The 24,169-nt window shown below is 41.7% G+C and overlaps 1 protein-coding gene across 3 annotated transcripts in view; it reads right to left on the reverse strand.

The window, feature by feature from the left end:
• Positions 1 to 24,169, reverse strand: part of LOC122564914 (transforming growth factor beta receptor type 3-like) — a 125,335-nt gene that overhangs the window by 9,668 nt on the left and 91,498 nt on the right. For 2 of the 3 annotated variants that reach the window (XM_043720379.2, XM_043720380.2), the window contains exon 16: positions 507 to 599. The exons of the other annotated variant lie outside the window; for it this stretch is intronic. In XM_043720379.2, coding sequence (XP_043576314.1) covers positions 507 to 599 — 93 coding nt within the window. The remainder of the gene's footprint in view (positions 1 to 506; positions 600 to 24,169) is intronic. 3 annotated transcript variants of the gene reach the window in all.

A 24,169-nucleotide genomic window follows, 5' to 3' on the forward strand; every position in this document is an offset into this window, starting at 1 on the left:
GATGCACAAGATGCAAGAACAAATAGATGGAAGAACTGCATGATTGGAGGAGGTTGCAGATAGGTAGGAGTGAGGCCAAAGTGGGATTTAACTGGGAACTGACTAGTGTTCTTGCAGAATTCTTTTGTTCCTTAATACTTTCTTTGAAACATGCCAAGAATTTTAGTCAGAAATGAGAAAGTAAGAAATACGTTTTAGGTGTATAGTTTTATATAGATGTGTAAATAGATGAATACAAAAAGAGATATGTGAAACAAAGATAAAATGGCAAAAAGGCAGTCTGCAAATACTGCATAACATCAAGTTACATGAAATATCATGAGCCAGCTAACACATATCAGAGTAATTTATAACAGCAAGTACTGTATTTTAATAACCTATATAGGTGCAAGAGTTAAAACTGACTTTTCTTGAACTTGCTTTCCTGCCCTTAGAAGTAATTTAACATTTCTATAATAAACCAATGTATCATCCACCATATAAGAATTGTTTCAAATCTGACTAACCTGGCCTGTGACTTATGAGGTCTGGGCCGTCAGGTCGGTGACTTGTGGGAGCTGGGCCCTCTCGACTGGAGGGGTCTGGGAATGTGGGACAAACTAGAAGATAAAATATGTTTATATTATTTTAATATTAACAATGTTGTCCTCTAACTGTACCTTACAAGCCTTAGTGCAATAAATTACTACATGGTAATCTTAAAAATTACTAATTCTGAAGATCTCAATATTTTCAGTTTGATTTTATAGAACAAGTAAAATGTTTTAAAACAAAGTGGTCACATGATGCAACTACTGCCATCACCCATATATTGCCTGGCTGAATTGAACATTTCCTTGTTAATCAAGTTTAAAATATTATTAATTGCATCACAAAAATAATTACTCTTGAGATAAGCCATTCAGTTCATTTTGGCTCTTTTGTCTACATGAAGTGTGAAAATCTTATCACAGCATAGAACTGCGTTTCAAAATGGTGGTGTTTTTGCTGAGGAAATAGTTTTGCCTTTAGTATTGTATAGAAAAATGCTCTATGTATTGATAATGCTTTGTATGAAAATAAAAGTTTTCCAATACTACATTTAAATTTGAAAAAAGGAAATTTAAATCTGAGTGCCTTACTCATCAATTGAAAATAAATTATCCAGATATTTTCCATGCCACTTACAATTTTGAATGCTTCAATAAGATTACCGTGCTGACATTCCCTTCTCCAGTCCTTCCTCACAACCGAGATTTGTAAACTCTAATGTTCTTATTTTTGATTTTCCTTGCATTACCACTGGGCCTCAATGAACAAAACTGGACAACGTATTCAAAATAACTTTGGACCAGAGGGAAGAAGGTGGTTAAAAAGACTGCTTAAAATAGTCATGGCACAGATATCAATCCAAGATAGTAGCTATTGCCAAGATGGAAAGCCATCCAAATGAACAATGTAGCTACTGTCCTATCATGTTTGGTATCTTCATGTCCTGCTCTCACTAACAAAGGTCCTGGAATGTCTCCTGCCAAACAGAAGGTTTCCCACCCAGGAAGCAGCAATGCTTTTCCAACAAGCAGCTTTTTGTAATGGCTTTAACTACTCCCAGCTTGTCCTGACACTGTGCATATAGCAGCCTATCCAAAAAGGCCTGAAGACTGGAATTATCTTTGCTGACTTACAATCTGCTGCACTCTACAGGGATCATCACCTCATAAAGGGCGATATATTAAACTGACACAGCTCATCAGAGGATGAGAAAGAGTAGGAGCAAGGGGTGGAAAGATGCAGAACACAACTGTTCTAGTTACGAGGGGTGGGTGGAAGCTAGGACAGGACTTCAAAGTCTCAACAGGGTTTCATTAATGAATTGGATCCATTGTTTTTATTTTTTCAGATATGTTTTTAGAAGAGTCCTTTAAATCCAGGACAATGTGATCCTAAACTTATTTTCACCTGCCAGTTTAGCATTTCTGTTGAAGACAGTCCTGAATAGATCCTCTGTTACGAATAATAAATGATGCCGATCTGGCTAAGGTTTCACTGTCCTTTTCAATAAACCTTGCTACCTTCCACCAGCTCTTCCATCTTTTAGAAGTGTACACATCCAATATCAAATGTCCATTTTTACATTGGATTCAAAAAATGTGCATTTGCAGATAAGGTAATCCCTGCAGAAACACTCAATGCTCTGCCTGACAGAGAGGCCTCCAACTCTTCAGCCACATGTATGAAGTGCTACCATGTTGCCTCAGATGAAGTGGAGACAGCCTGCTCACCTATCTCTATTTGAATCAGAAATGCACAGTGTAGTCATCCTCATCATGGATATACTAGTAAGCACGTCCAGAGGATGCAGCCCTTGGCTTCAATCCAGTGACAGCTATGCATCAGGCCCTGCTGTAAAGGTAGTCTCTCTCTCTCTCTCTCTCTCTCTCATTCACTCAGACAAGCCAATTTAGTTGATGACTATGATGACAGCATCCCATTCTCATCCTTCTCGTGACCATCTTAGGCTAGTGTTCCAGGAGGAAGTAAGCAAGTACAAGTTGGGATGCAACCCCAAACATGGCTGCACCATCTTTCCACTAACAGTCTTTGGCGCAGAGTTTATGCATGTCAGTGCACTGCTCCTATAAACACATCCATTTGCTATACTTATAGTTCTCCATGAGATAAAAGTCAGAAAATACCCAGGCCAGGCCAGGCAATAGAGAGAAACAGAGTCAAAAGGTCACATTAATCATGGATCCTCAATCCTATTAGGTCCCTGGCCCCTACCAACCCACCCTCCGGCATCTTCCCTTGCTTGCCGCAAGAGGTGCAAAACCTTTGCTCAAATCTTCTTCCCTTACTTCCGTCCAAGGCCCCAAAGTATCTTTTCACATCCAGCAGAGATTCTCCTGCACATCCACCCACCTCTTCTACTGTGTCGGTTGCTCTTGAGGTGGTCTCCTCTACATCTGGGAGACAGGATGCCAATTCGTGAGCATTCCAGGGAATATCTCTGGGACACATGCACCAAACAACCCCACCGCCCTGTGGCTGACGACTTCAACTCCTCCCACTTCCCCCCCCACCCCACTCCACGAAGGACATGCAAGTCCTGAGCCTCCTCCTCCACCACCAAATCCAAGCCACCTGATGACTGGAGGAAGAATGCCTCATCTTCTACCCTGGGATCTTTCAACCACACGGCATCAACATCGATTTCACTAATTTCCAAATCTCCCCTTCCTCCACCTCATCCCAGATCCAACCCTCCAACTCGGCACCGCCCTCTTGACCTGTCCATTTTCCTTCCCACCTATCCGCTCCACCCTTCCCACCTGCAGACTACCTATTCCCTTCCCAGTTACCTTATCCCCCAGCTGCATCCCCCTCCACATTCCTGATGAAGAGTTTATGCCCGAAACGTCAACTCTCCTGCTCCTTGGATGCTGCCTGACCTGCTTTTCCAGTGCCACACTTTTCGACTTCTCTATTAGCTCACCAAAGAACTCAATTAAGTTAATCAATTTATACTTTTGGGAAATCTGTGCTGACTTTCTTTTATCCAAGGATCCATTTCCATTTATGCTTTAGTTTGATATGATTTTGGACTCCAGAAGGATATTTTACCTTATGTGGCAATATTTTGCTATCGTTCATAATATAGGAAACTAGGCATGAATATTACGACATTGAATAATTAAAGTTATTTATTACAGCTAACAATTTTATCTAAACATTACATTCCTCAGATACAACATCTGGGCTGGTGTTGAACCACTAAGTTACACATAGTAGCATGCCATACTTAAAGTGATTCTCCAGCATGTCATTTATAAGTATACTGATATACTGATCATCAAACATGAAACAACAGATCTGAAACCAAAGTCTAGAATACATTGTTAAAACTACATTATATTTCAGAAAGCACTGATTCTGTTTTGGTTTTAACTGGCTTCTAAGGTGAACACCCAACTTCACCTCAGTCAACTCCTTTAAAAAAAGTACGATAGAATAGGATGCAAATATTGGTTAAAATGAGTTTTGAAACCTAACTTACAGAGCCAAATGCAATTAATTGCACTTTTTTAGGTCTATGCTGTCTTGGGAACTAAACAAACAGAAGCAGGAAACACAAAAATTTGGAAAGGCTCAGCCCGTGCAAAGCTGCAGAGGGAGGGAAGGAAAAACGGCTATAGGAATGACACACAATACTATAAAACAGGAAGGAAGATCAAATTTCAGGTCCGCCTGAAACAATAACTTCATGACACTGAATCTTTCAGCACCAGCCTTGTACAACCTGTCCTTTTTTAAGAATGTTATTGACATTAGTACATATTTATCAGCACATTTAGAACTGCACAAATGATTGAAAAACTAACTCAAGGTTAGAATTGGGGCATGCATACAAAACTATTTGCACTTAACAGTTTGCTTAATTAAAAGTAGATATGAGCATTTATTGTAAACTATATTGTTATACATTGAGTTTTCATTTATTATCTTTAGCCATGGATGAATATTAAAGTTGCAAGACTAACGATAAGTATAGGTTCACTGAAATGATAATCACTATGCCAAACTAGCTACTATACAAGGTGATTTTTTTGAAGTTCATTTTAAAGTAGATAGCAATGCGATTAATATTTTGTCAATTAGTTGCAGGACAAGTCTTGAAATAATTGTTACATTATTTCCTCACGACACTCACTGAACATGCAAAGACAAAGATTATGGCAAACCTGCTAATTTGAACAGGAGGTTGGTGCCACAACAGTGCATTTGAACTGGAAGTGGTGCACCCTTGCTTCTGCCTCACAATTTGGTTAGCTATCCCCCTTATTAATTATGTATTCTCTACCACTTGCATGGCATGTCAGTGCTGTTGGCATTATTATTGTGCACAGAAACACACTGGAACCAGAGGCAGTGTGTTCTTTGCTGCTGCCTCTCGCTGTACAACTGATTGAAGGTAGTGGCCAGCAACAATATTGATGTGGAGGAGCTGGTGTTGGACTATGGTGAACAAAGTTAAAAATCACACAACTACCTGATGAAGGAGCAACGCTCCAAAAGCTAGTGCTTCCAAATAAACCTGTTGTGTTGTGTGATTTTAAATTCAATAATATTGTAAGTCCCACCATTGCACTTGGACAGGAAGTTTTTTTAAAATTTCAAAAATATACTAATCATAAAAATATCTTTATATGCATACATAGACACGGAGGTAGTTTGATTCTGTACAATAGCATATGAAGAAACAAAGACATTGGAATTACGCTCAATCCGGCAAACTAACTAAAAGTATTTCTTTCTTATGGGTGGAGGGGTCTGACAACCGAACAGACCTCCACTGTACTTTGGCTTAGGCCTTAGATGGTAGTCATTCCCCTCTGCACCTTGGCAGCAGCTGCCCCAGGCTTTAGTGCATTCTTCAGTTCGTAGTCCTTGACCTTGGAATGTGCCTGTCTGTAATAGTCAGGGTCAACTGCTTGGTCTGAAAGAGCAACAGGTTTTTGGCACACCAAAAAGTGTCTTCCACCGAATTGACGGTCATCCAGGCGCAGTCAATGTTTGTCTCTGTGCTCATCCCAGAGAACAGGGCAGAGTCCTGCATCATAGAGCTGCTTAATATGAACCTTACCAAAATCCACTGCATCTTTTGCCAGACTTCTTTTGCAAAGGCACATTACGGAAGGTGTGTGACAGTTTCTAACCCCCACAGCCACTTCAATGGCATGGCATTCATGTCTGGGCATACATGAAGGAATCACACAGGTAGTACCTTTCTCACCACCAGCCAAGCAATGTCTTGGTGCTTATTGGAAATTAGTGATGAGGTGTTCTGCCAAATGAATTTGACAGTCTGGTCAAAGAACAACCAGATAGAATCCACCCTCTCCATTTCCTATAGAGTCTTGCTAGATGCTGATCATTCCTGATGGAATTACGGTCAAAGGTGTTTTGCTTTGCAACTTTCTCCACAAAGGAGGTCCAAGATGGCAGTGGAGTAGGACGCTCCTGCCAGAGCTCCTCCGCTCCACCCGATCTTTTTCTTTCTTTTTTTCATTCTCCTCTCTCTCCATTAGCACCAGAGGTGAATACTTGAGCAGCAGCAGGTGCCAGCAGCAAATCCCTGGAGCTGCGAACCCTGCAACAATGCAAATAGCTAGCCCTGGTATAGCATGCCCCAGAACAGCATGTAGGCAGTGAGTCCCTGTTGGAGACTAGCAGAGGGGAGGCAGTCCTGGTCCTTACCTTGGAGCAGCTGAGCACCAGTACAGAGTGAACTGGGGCTTGGAACGGAGCAGGGACAGCTGGTGGACTGGGGTCAAGTTTAGGCAATCAGACCACGTGCAGAGGCCCTGCACTGAGCTGCTACACTAATGTCTATTTGAAATTTCCTACCTTACTGCAATGTCAACCCTTTAATTTTAAAGGATTATTTTTAAATTTATTTTTCAACTATAAGTAATGCAATCACTTTTATTTCTCTGCCAAATCCAAGAAGTGTACCTAGGTATTTGTACTGAAGATGTCACCGTAAGAAGGCAGACATTGTAAAGGCTTTTCACTGCACTTCTACAATGGAGTATACATGACAATAAAAAAAAGGATATCCGAGATCCATAATGGTCCAATTATTTGGAGTGTTCCACGGCAACGAGGCCAATCCCTTCCTTCACAACACCAGGGCCACGCAAAACCAGGTGACACTGACACTTTGTGTTTATGTACCAAGGGTCTATGTACAGCTTGAAGCAGCCACACACAAAGGGGCCCATGAGGATGACGGCAACATTGGGTACATTTTGTGCATGGTGTCCCTGTGGACACAGTCCATCTTAGACCTTCAGATGAAGTGGAAAGTGGCTTGGGTGACTGCAATGGTCCAGCTTCTGGGAACAGGCCAGACCTGTGCCATGTACAACAAAGTAGTTCACATCTGATGACCAGGTTTTTATCCACTATGGAGAGGAAGCGGTGCTCCCAAAAGTGCAGGTTCTGTTTTATCTTGGCGATATGCTCCTCCCAAGTTTTTGCGCATAGGCCAGCCACTCTGAACCATATTCCCAGCACCCTCAAGTAACCTGTCCTGATGGTGAAGGGGACAAAAGATCAGCCTAAAGAACACGGCCTTGCTCTTGCCTCGATTTATCTTGGCTCTCAAGGTCAGTTCAAACTGATGAGTCATGAGTCTGTGCACTGACAGCGGATCAGATCAGAAAAAGGTGACATCATCCACTTACAGGGAGGCTTTGATCTGCAAGCCTCCGCTGCCTGGAATAGTCACCTCTTTCAGGCTTGCATCCTTCCTGATGGACTCAGCAAAAGGCTCTACATAACACACAAACAAGGCAGGAGAGAGTGAGCAGCTCTGCCTGACTCTGGATCCAATCAGGAAACTTTCTGTTTCCTACCTAATAATTGAGACTGCATTACTGAAGTTGGTGTAGAGCAGTTGGATCCAATTACGGATTCCCTCCCCAAAGCCCATCCCACACATATGCATGCAATATCCTGTCAAACGCCTCCTGATCCAGGCTGAGGAGGGCCCTGTCCTGCACATAGGCAATCATATTCCTAAGGAGAGCAAAGCTCTTTGAGATCGTCCTGACCTGTGCAGCACAAGTTGGTCAGGGTGAATCACTGATCCCACAGCAGACTTGACCAGATTAGCAATGACCGCAGATAGGATTTTGTAATTAGCATTCAGCAGTGAAAATGGTCACCAATTTCTAATTCCCTCCCTCTCCCACTTCCACTTGTAGATGAGGGTAACGATAAGTTTCCTGATGGGTTTGCACATGCTATCTGCCAAAAGCATATTATTGTATCCTCCAGCGGGTCCTGGGCAATCAGTTGGTACCATTGATGAAAACATTGTACTCCCAGACTATACTGTGACTGGAACCAGTCATATTGCAGCCCTTGATATTGCTTCTCCTTCACTATCCCACTGACTGTCTCATTTTTTTTTAAAAACAGCTCCCTCCCCCATTGTTTCGTCCACAGCTCACTAGAACCAAAAGTAGTGTGCCCTTTTGCTGCCTCTCACCCTACCATTAGACTGCTAGGGCAAACCCTTGCCACTGTCTCACTGGCCTCTCCTCTCACTGTTGTCCATCCTCCTCACTGCTCCTCTCGCTGCTCTCCTCTCCACGTTACTGGCCTCACCCCTTGCTGTCGCTAACACTATCGGCCCACCACTGCACTCAGGGAGTGGTACAGTGAGTAACGTGCTTTGTATTATGTATGTAATTGGAGCGCTGCCCTTTAAGAAAGCAGGACTGGTAACTCAGAGTGGCAGAGATTGAATACAGTCTAGAACCAGCTGTGAGGTGAGCATTGTTAATAAAGTGTTCCTGTTCAGATTTATCATTTGTCTACCTGGTTGCAAAGGAAGCACCAACATAATATCTGGCAACGAGAGTGGGATCTGGCCCACAAACTATGTGCACAGCTTTTCTTTTGACCAGAGATGTTGCCTAGACTTCACACACGGCATAAGTGAGGAGATAATGTTGAGGGAAGTGGTCATGATGAGATTCGGACCACAGTCCATGCCAGGAAAGAAATACTCACTGGTGAGCGGACGAAGAGAAGCAATCGTGCAGGGACTCAGCCCAATAGCTGAAGACGACAGTATGCACTGGGGCTATTGAATTTGTTGCAGTTGCAGGGGTACCTCAGACTGTGGGTGACATGAGTGAGGAATGGTACACTAGCAAAGCTGGCGAGGGAGCAGCTGATGTGGACAGCGTTCACCAAGAGGACTCAGGCTATAAACGGCTACTCGACTCAAATGGCGGGAAAACAAAATGGCAGTCCCATTTGAAGCAATTAATTTGTTTGATAAAAGTGTCTTCATACACAGAATACTTTAATTTGTTCTTAAAGGTGGACAAAGTACATCTTGGCACCAGTTTTCCTATTTACCATCAGAAGCAAGACCTTTGCAGTTCTCAGGAATTATTTCACAAACAAGCCACTGATGATAGCGATTATTTCCATTTTTACAAATGAGGACAGCATACAGCACAAAAGAAAGTCCATTGTGCCTGCCTCAAAGAGGTTAGCGAACATTGCGAATTCAGAAGGTTCCTCCAAGATGCCTGCAGGACCATATGGTTTGTGGCCTTTGACATTAAGCCATCCAGCAGAAGATACTACCAAGGAGAGACCTGGATTTCATGGCAGCTTTTGAAATCACACCCTCGATGGAGTTGGCTGCCAGTGAAGCAACCCTGTTGGTTGACAATGCCTAGATGCATCAAGTAGTGGAATCTCGGCAAAGAGCAGTACCAACCATACCATGCTGTCGATGTGGGAAGTCTGGCTACAAGGAGTCAATGTGCTATATTTGAGAAGCCCAGTGCTGCAGATGTAAACGAGTGGGTCACACTGCCAGAAATTGTCAGGTATAACCAAATAAGGAGAGTTAGAAAGAAACAAACCTGAGAACAAGGCATATAGTTCAAGCTGCCAGCCTGGTAGACAGAGAGTCAGCTGGGTCTGTAGGAGACGGCCCAGAGGTTCAGTTAAATATACTACTGCTATGAGGTGAAAGTGATTGTTTTTGGGTTCTTCCCAAAATAGAGGGGAAGACAGTAAAACTGAAAATGGATACGGATGCAGCGGTGTCCCCAATTCATGAATCAGTCTATAGGATGAAATGGAGGGCACTACCATGGAAGCCTACCGAGATTATACTACAGACAAACGCAGAACAAGTGATGTCACTGAAGGGCTATGTACTGCTGAAAGTACAGTTAAGGGACCAGTGTGTAGAATTGCCACTTTACATGGTAAAAGGTGAACAATGTGTTATTCGGACACTCTGGTTATAAAACTGGGTATGCTTAATAGGCTGGCAGACTCAAACATGAGTTTGCAAGAGATGCTAAAATAGTACAAATATGTCTTCAAAGGAACTCTGGGGGAAATAAAATGAGTCAAAATTAAATTACAGCTGAAACTAGAGGCTCAGGAATCTGAAACAGCATCTGGTACCATACTCCATCCAGCTTAGAGTGGAGGCAGTGCTTGAACATGTGGTGAATCTGGGAGATGTTGGAACCAGTAACCATTGGTGAATGGATAATTCCCATTACTCTGGTATTAAAAACAAATGGCACGGTGAGGATTTGTGGTGGCTTGAAGGTCACAGTCAACTCAGTTGAGTGTGGACCACTATCCCTTTTGACTCATAGAAGACCTATTCATTAAACTGGCAGGGGGACAAGAAATTTTCAAATATGGATCTGTCACAGGCCTACCTACATGAGGGAGTTTCAGCTGCTGCTGATGATAGTGACATACAAGTGACATTTCTGCTACAAGTGACCTCTTTAAGACATCACATCAGCAATGTTCCAGAGGAATACCCTGCATTATTCGGCCATGGATCAAATATTAAGTGGGTTGCCAGGAGTTCAGTGCTGTCTGAACATTATTTTGATTACTGGATCCTCAGAAGAGCAGCATTTGAAAAACTTAGCAGGAACCCAAAAAAGATTGCAGGATCATGGCCTACAAGCAAGCAATAGAGAAATGTGAATGTTATTAAAGACTCCTTAGAGTTCTCGGTCTATGTAATCGATGCGGAGGGAGTACACAAAGCAACCAGAAGATGGACGCTATCACGAAGGCCCCTAGACTAGAGAATGCGACTTGACTTGAACTGGCATTGTTCTTGGAAATTGTAAATTACTATGCAAGTTCAGGTCTGATCTGGCAACTGTGCTAAAATCCCTGCATCAGTTTCTGGGAAAAGGATACCTGTAGAAATGGACCCAGGAATGTGAGATAGCTTAGAATGAAGTGGTAAAGCAAGCCTTACAAAGATTGGAAGTGTTAACGCATGTCGACCCAAAGTTGACAATACAGTTAGCATGTGACGCCTCTATGAGGGTGGCATAGGCATTGTTATTGTCGAACATTTTGCTGAATAGAGGGGAAAGGCCCATTGCGTTTGCACTGAGGTCACTAACGAAGACATAGAACATAGAACATTACAGCGCAGAACAGGCCCTTTGGCTCTCGATGTTGCGCCGACCTGTAAACTAATGTGGCTGAGTTAACTACATTGGCAGGTAGGGCATTCCACGCCCTTACCACTCTCTGAGTGAAGAACCTGCCTCTGAAATCTGTCTTAAATCTATCACCCCTCAATTTATACTTATGCCCCCTCGTACAACCTGACATCATCATCCTAGGAAAAAGACTTTCACTGTCTACCCTACCTAATCCTCTGATCATCTTTTATGTCTCTATCAAATCCCCTCTTAGCCTTCTTCTTTCCAATGAGTACAGACCAAGTCTCTCAGCCTTTTCTCATAAGAACTTCCCTCCAGACCAGGCAACATCCTGGTAAATCTCCTCTGCACCTTTTCCATGCTTCCACATTCTTCCTGTAATGGGGTGACCAGAACTGTACACAGTATTTCAAGTGTGGCTGCACTAGCATTTTGTATAGTTGCAGCATGACATTGTGGTTCTGGAACTCAATCCTTCTACCAATGAAACCTAACACACCGTATGTCTTCTTATCAGCACTATCAACCAGGGTGGCAACTTTCAGGGATCTATGTACATGGACTCCAAGATCCCTCTGCCCATCAACACTACCAAGAATCTTTCCATTGACCCAGTACTCTGCCTTCCTGTTATTCTTCCCAAAGTGAATCACTTCATATTTAGCTGCATTGAATGCCATTTGCCGCCTCAGCCCAATTCTGCAATTTATCCAAGTCCCCCCGCAACCTGCAACATTCTTCCACACTGTCCAGTACTCTGCAAACTTACTAACCCATTCACCTATGCCCGCGTCTAAGTCATTTATAAAAATGACAAACAGCAGTGGTCCCAAAACAGATCCCTGTGGCACACCACTAGCAAGCGGACTCCATGCTGAATATTTTCCATCAACCACCACTCGCTGCCTTCTTTCAGAAAGCAGTTTCCAATCCAAACAGCTAAATCACCCTCAATACCATGCCTCTGCATTTTCTCCAACAGCCTACCCTGTGGAACCTTATCAAAGGCTTACTGAAGTTCATGTACACCATGTCAACTGCTCTACGCTCATCTACATGCTTGGTCACTTTCTCAAAAAACTCAATGAGGTTTGTGACACATGACCTGCCCTTGACGAAACCGTGTTGACTATCTGAAATAAAATTGTTGCTTGCTAGATGATTATAAATTCTATCTCTTGTAATCCTTTTCAAAACTTTTCCTACAACAGATGCAAGGCTCACTGGTCTATAATTACTTGGGTCATCTCTCCTGCCCTTCTTGAACAAGGGCACAACATTTGCAATCCTCCAGTCCTGCGGTACTAAACCTGTAGACAATTACGACTCGAATATCAAAGCCAAAGGCTCCGCTATCTCCTCCCTAGCTTCCCAGAGAATCTTCGGATAAATCCCATCCCGCCCAAGGGGCATTGTCTACTTTCACTCCTTCTAGAATTCATAGCACCTCTTTGTAACTAACCTCGATCATTTCTAGTCTAATAATTCATATCTCATTCTTCTCCTCTACAATACTCTCTTTTTCCTGAGTGAAAACCGATGAGAAATGTTCATTTAGCAACTCTCCGATCTCCACAGGGCCCTCACTCAACTTCCCACTTCTGTCTTTGACTTGCCCTATTCCTACCCTAGTCATCCTTTTATTCTTCACATACCTATAGAAAGCTTTAGGGTTCTCCTTTATTCTACCTACTAAAAACTGCTTATGTCCTCTCTTTGGTCTTCTTAACTCTCTTTTTAAATCATTCCCAGCTAATCTGTAACTTTCCATCGCTTCATCTGAACCATCTTGTCTCATCAACACATAAGCCTCCTTCTTCCGCTTAACAAGAGATGCAATTTCTGTAGTAAACCACGGTTCCCTTACCTTATCACTTCCTCCCTGTCTGACAGGGACATACCTATCAAGGACATGCAATGTCTGTTCCTTAAACCAGCTCCACACTTCCATTGTCCCCATTCCCTGCATTTTGATAACCCATTCTCTGCATCCTAATTCTTGCCTAATCACGTTATAATTGCCCTTGCCCCATCAATAACTCTTGACCTGTGGTATGTACCTATCCCTTTCCATCGCTAAACTAAATGTAACTGAATTATGGTCACTCTCTCCAAAGTGCTCACCCACAACTAAATCAAACACCTGGCCTGGTTCATTACCAAGCACCAAATCCAGTGTGGCCTCCCCGCTTGTTGGACCCTCGACATACTGTGTCAGGAAACCCTCCTGTACACTTTGGACAAAAACTGATCCATCCGATGTACTAGAGTTATAGCATTTCTAGTCAATGTTGGGGAAGTTAAAATCCCCCATAATGACTATCCTGTTCCTTTCACTCCTACCCAGAATCATTTTGCCAATCCTCTCCTCCACATCCCTGGAACTCTGCGGAAGCCTATAAAAAACTCCAAGCAGTGTGACCTCTCCTCTCCTGTTTCTAACCTCAGCCCATACTACCTCAGTAGACAAGTCCTCGTCAAAAGTTCTTTCAGCCACCTTGACTATCCTTGACTAACAAGGCCACACCTCCCCCTCTTTTACCACTTTGCCTGTTCTTAATGAATGATCTGAACCCTGGGACCTGCAACATCCGTTCCTAACCCTGCTCTATCCATGTCTCTGAAATGGCCACAACATCAACGTCCCAGGTACTTGTCCATGCTGCAGGCTCACCTACCTTATTTTGGATACTTCTGGCGTTGAAGTAGACACACTTCAAACCAACTTGCTGTCTACCAGCACATTCCTGTGACCATGAAATCCTGTCCCTGGCCTCCCTACTCTCATCCTCCTGTGCACTGCAACTACACTTCAGGTTCCCATCCCCCATTTAGCTAGTTTAAACCCACCCGAATTGCACCAGCAATTTCCCACCCAGGATAGTCATACCCATCTGGTTCAAGTGAAGACCATCCTGTTTGTCCCCAATGACTAACACTCTGCGCCTTTCCCTCCTTCCCTTCTATGCATCAGGACAGGCTCTATGCCAGAAACCTAGACCGCACTGCATACCCCTGGTAAGTTGTCCCCCTCAACAGGACCCAAAACGGTATACATATTTTTCAGGGGAATGACCACAGAGGATCCCTCCACTGACTGTTTGAAGGGGAAAAAACAGTCACCCAGCTTTCATCGTGCCTAGGAGTAACTGCTTCCCTTAAATTCTTATCTATCACAGCCTCTGCCTCCCAAATTATCCGAAGTTCATTCAGCTCCCGCTCCAGTTCCCTAACGTGGTCTTGGAGGAGTGACAATTGGGTGCGCTTCCTGCAGATGTACTTGATGGGACACTACTGGCATCCCTCACGTCAAACATTATGCAGGAGAAACATTTCTCTCCCTGCACTGTCATCCCTGCTAGTCCCCTTATCAGAAAGTAAGAAAGAAGAGAAGCTTACCTGATGTGTCCCTGGTGTTTAAGGTTAATGAGAATTATGTTTAAGAATTATGCTCAAGTCAAAAAAGAAGGATTGAGCACTGCATTCAACATTAAAAAGTTCACTCAATTCCTTTATGGCAGGCACTTCACGTTACTGACTGACCATCAACCTCAAACCTCCAGTTTTGGCCCATAAACAGATGTACTGTCAATAGCGGTAGCACACATGCAGAGATGGGTACTTCTTCTGTCAGCCTACTCATATGAGATCAAATACTGACAGGCAGAGAAGCACAGCAATGCAGATATCCTGTCAAGGCTGCTACAATTGGCAAATACATTCCCAACAGGAATTTGAAAATGATGTACTTTTCCTAGGATACAAAAGGTGCCGGTGTCAGCTAATCAGATGCAGAACGCTACGTGGAACAACCTGATTTTGAGCCGAGTGGTAGACTTAGTCTCGAGAGAGAGGACCAGTCAAGGAAACCTCCCAGAATTACGCTCTTACATCCAGAAGTTGGGAGTTAATGTGGGGAATAAGAATTATTATTCCTCCCCCTTTAAGAGTCAGTGTGCTGGAACAAGTGCACTCAGGGCATCTTGGCATGGTACGAATAAAGGTGAAAGCCAGAAGCTATTTTTAGCAGCCAAATGTGGACTACTAGGCTGAAGAGAAAGCGGGATCACGTGAATCTTGTGCATTAGTAAGAAAGACTGCCATTAATCTCTCCTTCACCCATGGGAATGGTCTCAAACACTGTCAGTAAATTCACGTCAATTTCATCGTACCGGTAGAGGAAAGAGACTACTAGTGGTCATGGATAGCCCCTGAGGTGATAGTAATGAAGTTGGTATCAACGGAAGCAACATCAGACTGGATTAAATATTTGGAATAGTTCTTCAGGACATGGAGCTGGTCCAGATAAGACCAGTGGTCTTGACAGAGTATGTGTCTCTGAGCCAGGGTTGGCCATACCCAGGGAGGAGACAACAGTAGCATCAGAGGGCAACAACCGCCAGAGAGGGATGTGTCTGCAGACTCTTTCCTTTGCTATCAGTCTTCAATGTCTCCCTAATCAAAAGCCTTGCTGAAGTTCAAGTAGTCTAAATCTTTGCACTCATCTACACATATGATCACCTCCATAAGAAATTCAATCAAGTTGGTCAGACATGACGTCCCCTTAACAAAAGCATGCTAACTGTTCATAATTAATCCTTGCCTCTCAAATGAAAATTAATTATGTCCCTCAGAATTGCTTCTAATAGCTTCCCATCACCAAGTTTAGATTGAACTGGCTTGTAATTTCTTGGTTTACTCTTGCTCACTTCTTGAATAACAGTACCATACTGACTGTCCGCCATTCCTTCAGGAGCTCTCCTGTGGCTAGAGAGGAATTGAAATGTTTGCAAGTAACCCTGTTATTTCCTTCCTCACCTCACTCAACAACCTGGTATACATTTCAATTGGCTCAGAAGATTCATCTACCTGCCAGACCATTAAATCTCCCCCCGTCAATGTGATTTTCTTTAATTGTATCACAGATGTTCTCCCTAACTTCTTCACCCATATTGTCTCTCTCACTAATGAGCATCGAACCAAAGGTATTCATTTGGTACACAACCTACATTCTCTGGCTCCATTCACTATCCTGTGGTCCTAATGTGCCCTACTCTTTCCTTCATTATCCTTTCGCCCTTTATGTAACTGTAAAACAAATTAGGATTTTTCTTAAATTTTGCCTGCCAATAGCCTTTCATATTCCCTTTTAAATTGCCTTTTTAAATTACCTCTTGCACATTCTATACTCCTCTCAGGCTTCTGCTGTTTTGACCCAGTGATATCTGCCATAAGGATGACTTTTTCTTTTAATCCAACGCTGTATAACCCTTGATATCCAGGGTTCAGTGGATTTGACGGTCCCACCTTTTTTTTATATTGAAACATGTTGGCTCAGTACTCTGCATATTTTCTTCAATGGTCTAAGCCAAATTTACTTGAAAAATAGCTGCTCTGAGTCCACTCTGGCCAAATCATATCTTACCTTTTTAAAAATCAGCCATCACACAAGTTGAGAACTTTGATTTCAGGCCCATCTTATCCTTTTCCATAACAATGTTGAATCCAACAGAGTCATAATTGCTGCCTGCAAAATGTTCACCCATTGATAATTTTAGGTAACAAAACTGGGCAAGTGGTTGAAATAAGTCCAGGACCATCCCTAATCTCGTACTGCCTTAAAAGGGTATCCTGGATGAAACTTTGAATTCTGCTCCCTTCAAACCTTTCACAGAATGATTATTCCAGTTAATGTTGGGGAAGTTGAAATCATTTATTATCATGAGCAAATTACTTTACAATTCTCTGAAATTTGTCTTCGATTTCTCTGAAATTTGCTTTAGATTTCTCAGAAATCTGTTCTTCTATTCCTCATGTTAAAGGGTGTGACCTCTGCAATTGCAGGTACAACATATCAGGCTGAAAAATGAACAAATTATGTTTGGCACAAACATTTCTTAGATAAATCATGAATGACAGTTGGTAATTTGCATTTTATAATCACAAACACCGAGTTAATAAACTATGAAAACTATGGACATATTTGTTTAATGCATTTTTCCAATTTCCACCCTTGATTATTACATAAAGTTTCCTCTATTATGGTTAAATAAGGTAAAATCTATTCATAAACCAGACAATAGAAAATTTGGTAGTGACTTTAAGAAAAATATTGAGGAGATATTTGAGAAGATATTTCCAGAGCAAGAAAATTATTTGAATTGCAAGTTCACATTAATATGAATAATAATAATTATTATTATTAACAATTCATATTAATTCATATCAATTTCACCATGGAGCACAGAAGCTTTAACCTCTGTGTTGCTGGACAGAATTGCATCAGGCCGTCTTACATTATTAAACTAAACTAATGACCTTGCTTTCTACAGACCGCACTCCCTTGATTCTTTTGACTGATCTCGAAACCAAGAGGCCCCTTTGGAGGGGTCCACATCCTAATAATAATAATAATAATTCATATTCATATCAATTAATTTGCAAATATAGATAAAGACAAGAATCCTTTTGTTCTAATTAAGATTTTGTGTTTGAGTAAATTCTTAATGCTGGTAAATATTACATTTTCATTCATATAGTAGAACAAAGCAGTCAACCTTTTTACAAAATTGTATAAAATATATGTAGCTCTACGAGGATTTGTAATTTAATCCCATCCAATGTCATATGGAATCAATTAGATCCAAGAAATCACTGGACTGTTCTAAAGTGACTAATCCCAGCAGTGGAGGGCAATGACTTCTTCTGATTGCTGTTAATTGTATTAATGTGAGTCTCAGAAGAGGACAAGATCAAAAAAACTGAAAAACCTGGCAATGTTTCTGGTCTACTTCGTACAGGAGAGGTAATCTATTGACATCATACTCCCAACCAGTAGAATGAAATTTAAAATTGGTCAAATTGAATTCATGACATACTACATCTAGTCAAAATTCCAGACCAGCCAACCAAGTTGAAAAATTGCTCAGAGAAGGCAGTCTACTTGGTCGAAGTTTCAAAAGGCTGTTGGAAGAAAGGATACAAGAAATAACAAAATGGAAAGCCCGTTGTATATTTTTCATCCAAAAACAACACAACGAAACATTTTTCTCTGAAGCTCAACTGCTCATACATTATGAAACTGCCAACTTCAACTTTTCTTGTTCTTGTCGCATTGTTGATAACTATTTTTATTGGCTGCTATCCATATGGAATTTACAATTAAATCCTCCACATTCTCTCTTTAAACCATTATATATTCCAAATTTTGATACACTGCCAATAAGGTCAGCTTCCCACTCCTTCCCAAGAGCAAGCTGGCCTTGTCAAGATGGGACATTTCAAGTTCATAACCATGGTAACTGCAATTACTGGGAAAGAACTGGAAAGGACCTGAGAGATGCAAGCTGTCAAATAACATGAAGACAATTGCCAAGTTTCAATCTGATCCTTTACAGCTTTAACAAGGCAAAAACCAGAACAGACCATTCAAATTAGTGCTGCAGATTTAACTCATTCCAATCTAGCAACTCCAGAATCAGCTTAAAGATCAAAACAAAGTGGATTAGAAAAACTAGGTAGTCGAATCAGAAACTAGGGTCTTAAGTTGAACAAAAGTGCATTCTTTCAAAACTCAGCTACGAATGTGTTCTAACCATGGCTAAAAAAAATCAAGAATTGTATAGATGTCTTTGTTTGATCTAATAAAGTTGTCAAAATAATGGTCAGCCTGAAGATGCGAGCAGTTTAGAACTCTGCAAAGGTGGACCAAGAGAAAAATAAGAAAGGAAAAAAGAGTGAAAGTAGATTAATGACAAAAATAAAGAAAAACACTTAAAGGCTTCTATAGGTATGTAGAAAGCACAAGCAAAAACAGATGCGGGCCCGTTTCAAATGCAGTCAGAAGAATTTATAATGGGGAATAAGATTCCTAACAATCTCCCAGAAATAAAGTCGAGAGACTAATATTAAAAAAGTGAGGAACTCAAATGTTAAAATTCGTTTTAAAAAATGAAATGAAAGAGAAGTCAATTGGATTTAAAGTACCCAAAACTCCAGCATCAGATGATCTACATCCCAATGTGTTGAAAGAAATGGCTGTAAAAGATACTGTATGCATTCAAGACAATATAGGTTTCAGCACATTGGAAAATAAAAAAGGTAACCTCACTGAAGTATAATATAAACATAGAAATTCCTATAGCTGAAGCCATTCTAAGGGGACAAGATAACAGTAATGTAAACTCTAATCAAATCATTTAGCTTTGGAATCAGATTAAGAGGAAAGTTAATCATCCTACACGCACTGACTAACATTTCCAGTTTAATTAACCCAATCAACATGAAGATTAAATTCATCCATAATTATTGCTCTATTCTTTTTACATGCTCCTATTACTTGTTGATTTATAGCCTTTCCCACAGAGTGGCTACTGTTTGGAAGTCTATACCTTACTTCTACTAATAGTGTAAGATAGATTTAAAGGAGACTCCATTAGACAAAGTGAAAAGGGAACAGAGTAGGCCATTCAGCCAATTGAGTCTGCTCTGCCATTCAAAATGATCATGACTGGTGGAACACTTCAATGCCTTTTACCCACCATATCCCCATTACCTTTTTTGCCTTTGGTAATCAGAAATCTATCAATCAATCTCTACCTTACGCATTATCTAAAACTACATTTCCACAGCACACTATAGTACAGAATTCCAAAGATTCACAATCTTCGGAGTAAAAAATAAAATTTTCCTCATTTCAAACCTAAATAACATCTTCCTTATTTTTAAATTGTGCTGCATGGTTCAGGACTCCCCAATCAGGGAAACATTTTATCTGCAGCTATCCTGTCCATCCCAAGTATTTTGTAAAATTCAATGAGATCACCTCTCATTCTTCAAAACCCAAGAGAATATAAATCCAGCTTGTCCAACCTCTCCTCATAGAACAGTCTCACCACCCCAAGATCAAGTCTGGTGAACCTTTATGGCACTCCCTCTATGGCAATGATATCTTTCCAGAGACAAAGCAATTTAAAACTTTATATGGTACTGAAATGGCAGAGGTTGATCCTTTAAAGTGGAAGTTGGGGAGACAAAAGGTGAGGGCAAGGAGGACCCAATCACAATGTTGTGAGCGATGGGAAGGGGTAAGGGCAGAATCATGACTGATAGGTCAGATACGGTTGAGGGCCAGTACAAGTTTAGTCTAACCAAGCTCCTATACAACTGAAGCAACACTTCACTACTCTTGTACTCAATACTTTTGCAATAAAGGCTAATATTCATTCACCTTCCTCATATTTGCTGCCCCTGCATGTTAGTTTTCAGTTAATCAACAAAGACTCCTAGGTTCCATTCCAACTACATTTTCCAACCTCTTACCATTTAAGACATACTCTGTATGTCTGTTTCTTTTACCAAAGTGAATAAGCTCACACTTTTTCACATTAGATTCTATCTGCCATGATGTAGTCCATTCATTAAGTTAAAAATTAAACACCAGGTTGTAGTCCAATCACCTGACGAAGAAGCACCGCTTTGAAAGCTAGTGCCTCCAAATAAACCTGTTGGACTATAACCTGATGTGTGATTTTTAACTTTGCTGAAAATGTGTTGCTGGAAAAGCGCAGCAGGTCAGGCAGCATCCAAGGAACAGGAGAATCAACGTTTCGGGCATAAGCCCTTCTTCAGGAAGGGCTGATCTCCTGCATCTGCAGTTCTCACTTTCTCCTCGATGATTTTTAACTTTGTCCACCTCAGATCAACACCAGCTCCTCCAAATCGTGGCTTCCATTCATTAACCCTGTCCAAATGTTGCCACCTTCCAAAAGAGCGCTACTGACATGGTTCCCTTCTTCCATAACTGTGATGTCCTGCACACTGTGGTTGTTAGGGCCTTAACCACATCTGACCTATCACCAGTGCTTCATTCTTTACCCCTTCCCATTGCTCACAACATTGTGATTGGGACTTCACTTTTCATTTCACTAGCCTCCACATTCAATGGATCATCCTCTGCCATTCCAGACAACTCCAGCAGAACACCACCAAACACATCTTTCCTTCGCTCCCCCGATTGCATTTTGCAGGGATCGTTTCCTCTAAGACACTCTAATCCATTCCTCGATGACCACCAACATCACCCCTCCTTTCCAAGAGACCACAGAAGGTGCAACACCTGTCCTTTCATCTCTTCCCTGCTCACCATCCAAGGGCCGTAACAGTCTTTTCAGGTGAAGCAGCATTTCACCTGTACCTCCTCCAATCTGGTGTACTGCATTCACTATATCCAATGTGGCTTACTTTAAATTGGAAAAGCCAAACACGGACTGGGTGACCACTTTGCGGAACACCTCCAGCCCATCCGCAAGCATGATCCCAACCTTCCTGTAGCTGGTCATTTTAATACAGCATCCTGCTCTCATGACTACTTGTCTGTCCTTGGCGTGCTGCAAAGCTTGAGTGAATCACATTGCAAACTGAAGGAACAACATCTCATCTTCAGACTAGGCACTTTACAACCTTCTGGACTTAATATTGTGTTCAACACCTACAAATTGTGAACTTGCTCCCATTTCCTCCTTTTCTTTTAGTTACTTGTTGTATTGTGTCACCATGTCCTCTTTCCCCTCCAGTGGGACCATCTGTTCTTTGCAGTTTGGCAATTGGACACACTATTGTTCTGTCATTCTCAGATTTCATTCACTTAATCTGCAGAGCATGTCAGCTTCGATCCCTGTTTGATGTTTTCCCCAATGCATTAGATCATTTTTCTAACTTATACTATGAATAACTAAGCAATGTAAATTATTTTCCTTTTTTTCCATCATTTCTCTGTTCTGTATCTAAGATCTGTACCTTGGTACTTTGTACCTAAGATGGCACCATGTGGGGTGACATTGTAAACTTTTCACTGTACCCATGTACTTCCATACTTGAGTACACATGACATTAAAGGTTATTCTATTCTATTCCATTCCATTCTATTCATGAAGAGTCTTGAAATGTTAGCTTGCTGTCTCCCCCCAAATGCTGCCTGAGTCACTGTGATTTCTGACATTTCTTGTTTTTAGTACAGATTCCAGCACATTCATAAGACTATAAGACATAGGAGCATAAATTAGGCCATTCAATTCAGCAAGTCTGTTCCACCATTCAATCATGGCTGATAAGTTTCTCAACCCCATTCTCCTGCTTGCTCCCCATAACCCTTGATCCCTTGAAACTCAAGAAACTATCTATCTCAGTCTTAAATATAGTCAAAGACCTGGCCTCCACAGCCTTCTGTGGCAACGAATTCCATTGATTCACTACTCTCTGGCTGAAAAGGTTTCTCCTTATCTCCAATCTAAAAGGTCTTTCCTTTACTCTAAGGCTATGCCCTTGTATCCTAGTCTCTTCTACCAATGGAAATATCGTCCCAATATCTGCTCTGTCCAGGTCATTCAGTATTCTGAGAGTTTCAATTAGATTGGCCCCTCATCCTAAGCTCCATCAAGTATAGACCGAGAGACCTCTTATGTTAAAACTTTATATTCCTGGGACCATTCTTGTGAACATACCCTGAACACACTCCAGCGCCAATACATCTTTCCTGAGATATGGGATCCAAAACTGCGCACAACACTCCAAATGTGATCTGATCAAAAGAGCCTCAAAAGTACATATATTTGTATTCAAGTCCTCTCAAAATAAATGCCATTATTACATTTGCCTTCCTAACTACTGATTCAACCTGAAAGTTTACCTCGAGAGAATCCTGGACTAGAACTCCCAAGTCTCGTTGCACTTCAGACTTCTGAATTTTCTCCCCATTTAGAAAATAGTCCATGCCTTTATTCTTCCTACCAAGGTTCATGACCTCACACTTTCTCATGTAGTACTCCATTTGCCACTTCTTTGTCCACTATCATAACCTGTCAAAATCCTTCTGCAGCCTCCCCTCAATTCTACTCATCTCTCTACCTATCTTTGCATCATCTGCAAACTTAGCAAGAATAAGTTCCTTCATCTAGATCAATAATGTAATAAGGGAAAATTTGTGGTCCCAACCCTGAGCCTTGCGGAACACCACTTGTCACTGACCACCAGCCTGAGAAGGACCATTTTATCCCCACACTCTGCTTTCTGCCAGACAGCCAAGCTTCTATCCATGCTAGCACCTTGCCTCTAACACCATAGGCCCTTACGTTACTCAGAAGCCTCCTGTGCAGCACCTTGTCAAAAGCCTTCTTGAAGTCCAGGTAGATAACATCCATTGGCTCTCCTTGGTTTAACCTGCTCATTACTTCCACCAAGAATTCTAGCAGATTTGTCAGGCATGACCTCCCCTTGATTAAACCATGCTGACTTTACCCTATTTTACATACGCTTCTAAGTATTCAGAAGTCTCGGTGGGTCTTTGTAAGCTTTCCAATCCTCTGTGTTTCCTACTACTCTTTGCCATATTATATGCTTTCTTTTTTGTTTTTATGCTATCCCTGACTTCCCCAGTCAGCCATGGTGCCTCACCCTCCCTGTACCATGCTTCTTTTTCCTCAGGATGAATCTCTGCAGTGTCAGCCGAATTATTCCCAGAAACTCCTGCCATTGCTGTTCCACTGTCTTTCCTGCCAGGGTCCTCTCCCAGTCAATTCTACCCAGCCCATGCCTCTGTAATTGCCTTTATTCAGCTGTAAAACAATTGCCTCTGATTCGATCTTCTCCCTCTCAAATTGCAAAGCAAATTCGATCATATTATGATAACTGCCTCCTAAAAGATTGCTTCACCTTAAGATCCCTTATCAAATCTGCTTCGTTGCACAACACTAAATCCATTATTGCTTGTTCCATAGTGGAACCACCACAAGCTACTCCAAAAAGCTATTTCATAGACATTCCACAAATTTCTTTTCCTGCAATCTCAGTGATGCCCACATCATACCTGCCAATTTTGATTTGTGCCACAAACTCATTTACCATATTCCTCATATATTTTACATTCAGATAGCGCACCTTCAGTCCTGTATTAACCGGCCCTCTTCTCGTTGTCATTTGTGGTCCAATGTGCTTGAAGTTTGATTGCTAATCCTTTCCAAACACTCTGTCTTATCGGTGTCTGTGCTGAAGATTTTAATAACCTCTCCTGACTTCTACACTCTTATCTCCTCCTTTAATTCAGGTTTTCTAATTTCCCCTATAAGTGAACCCTCCACCCAACCTCCCCCTCCACC

Source organism: Chiloscyllium plagiosum, unplaced genomic scaffold, assembly GCF_037043375.1.
Source record: "Chiloscyllium plagiosum isolate Xiang-an unplaced genomic scaffold, Cpla_swu_hap1 HiC_scaffold_21, whole genome shotgun sequence".
In the NCBI taxonomy this organism is placed as follows: Eukaryota; Metazoa; Chordata; class Chondrichthyes; order Orectolobiformes; family Hemiscylliidae; genus Chiloscyllium; species Chiloscyllium plagiosum.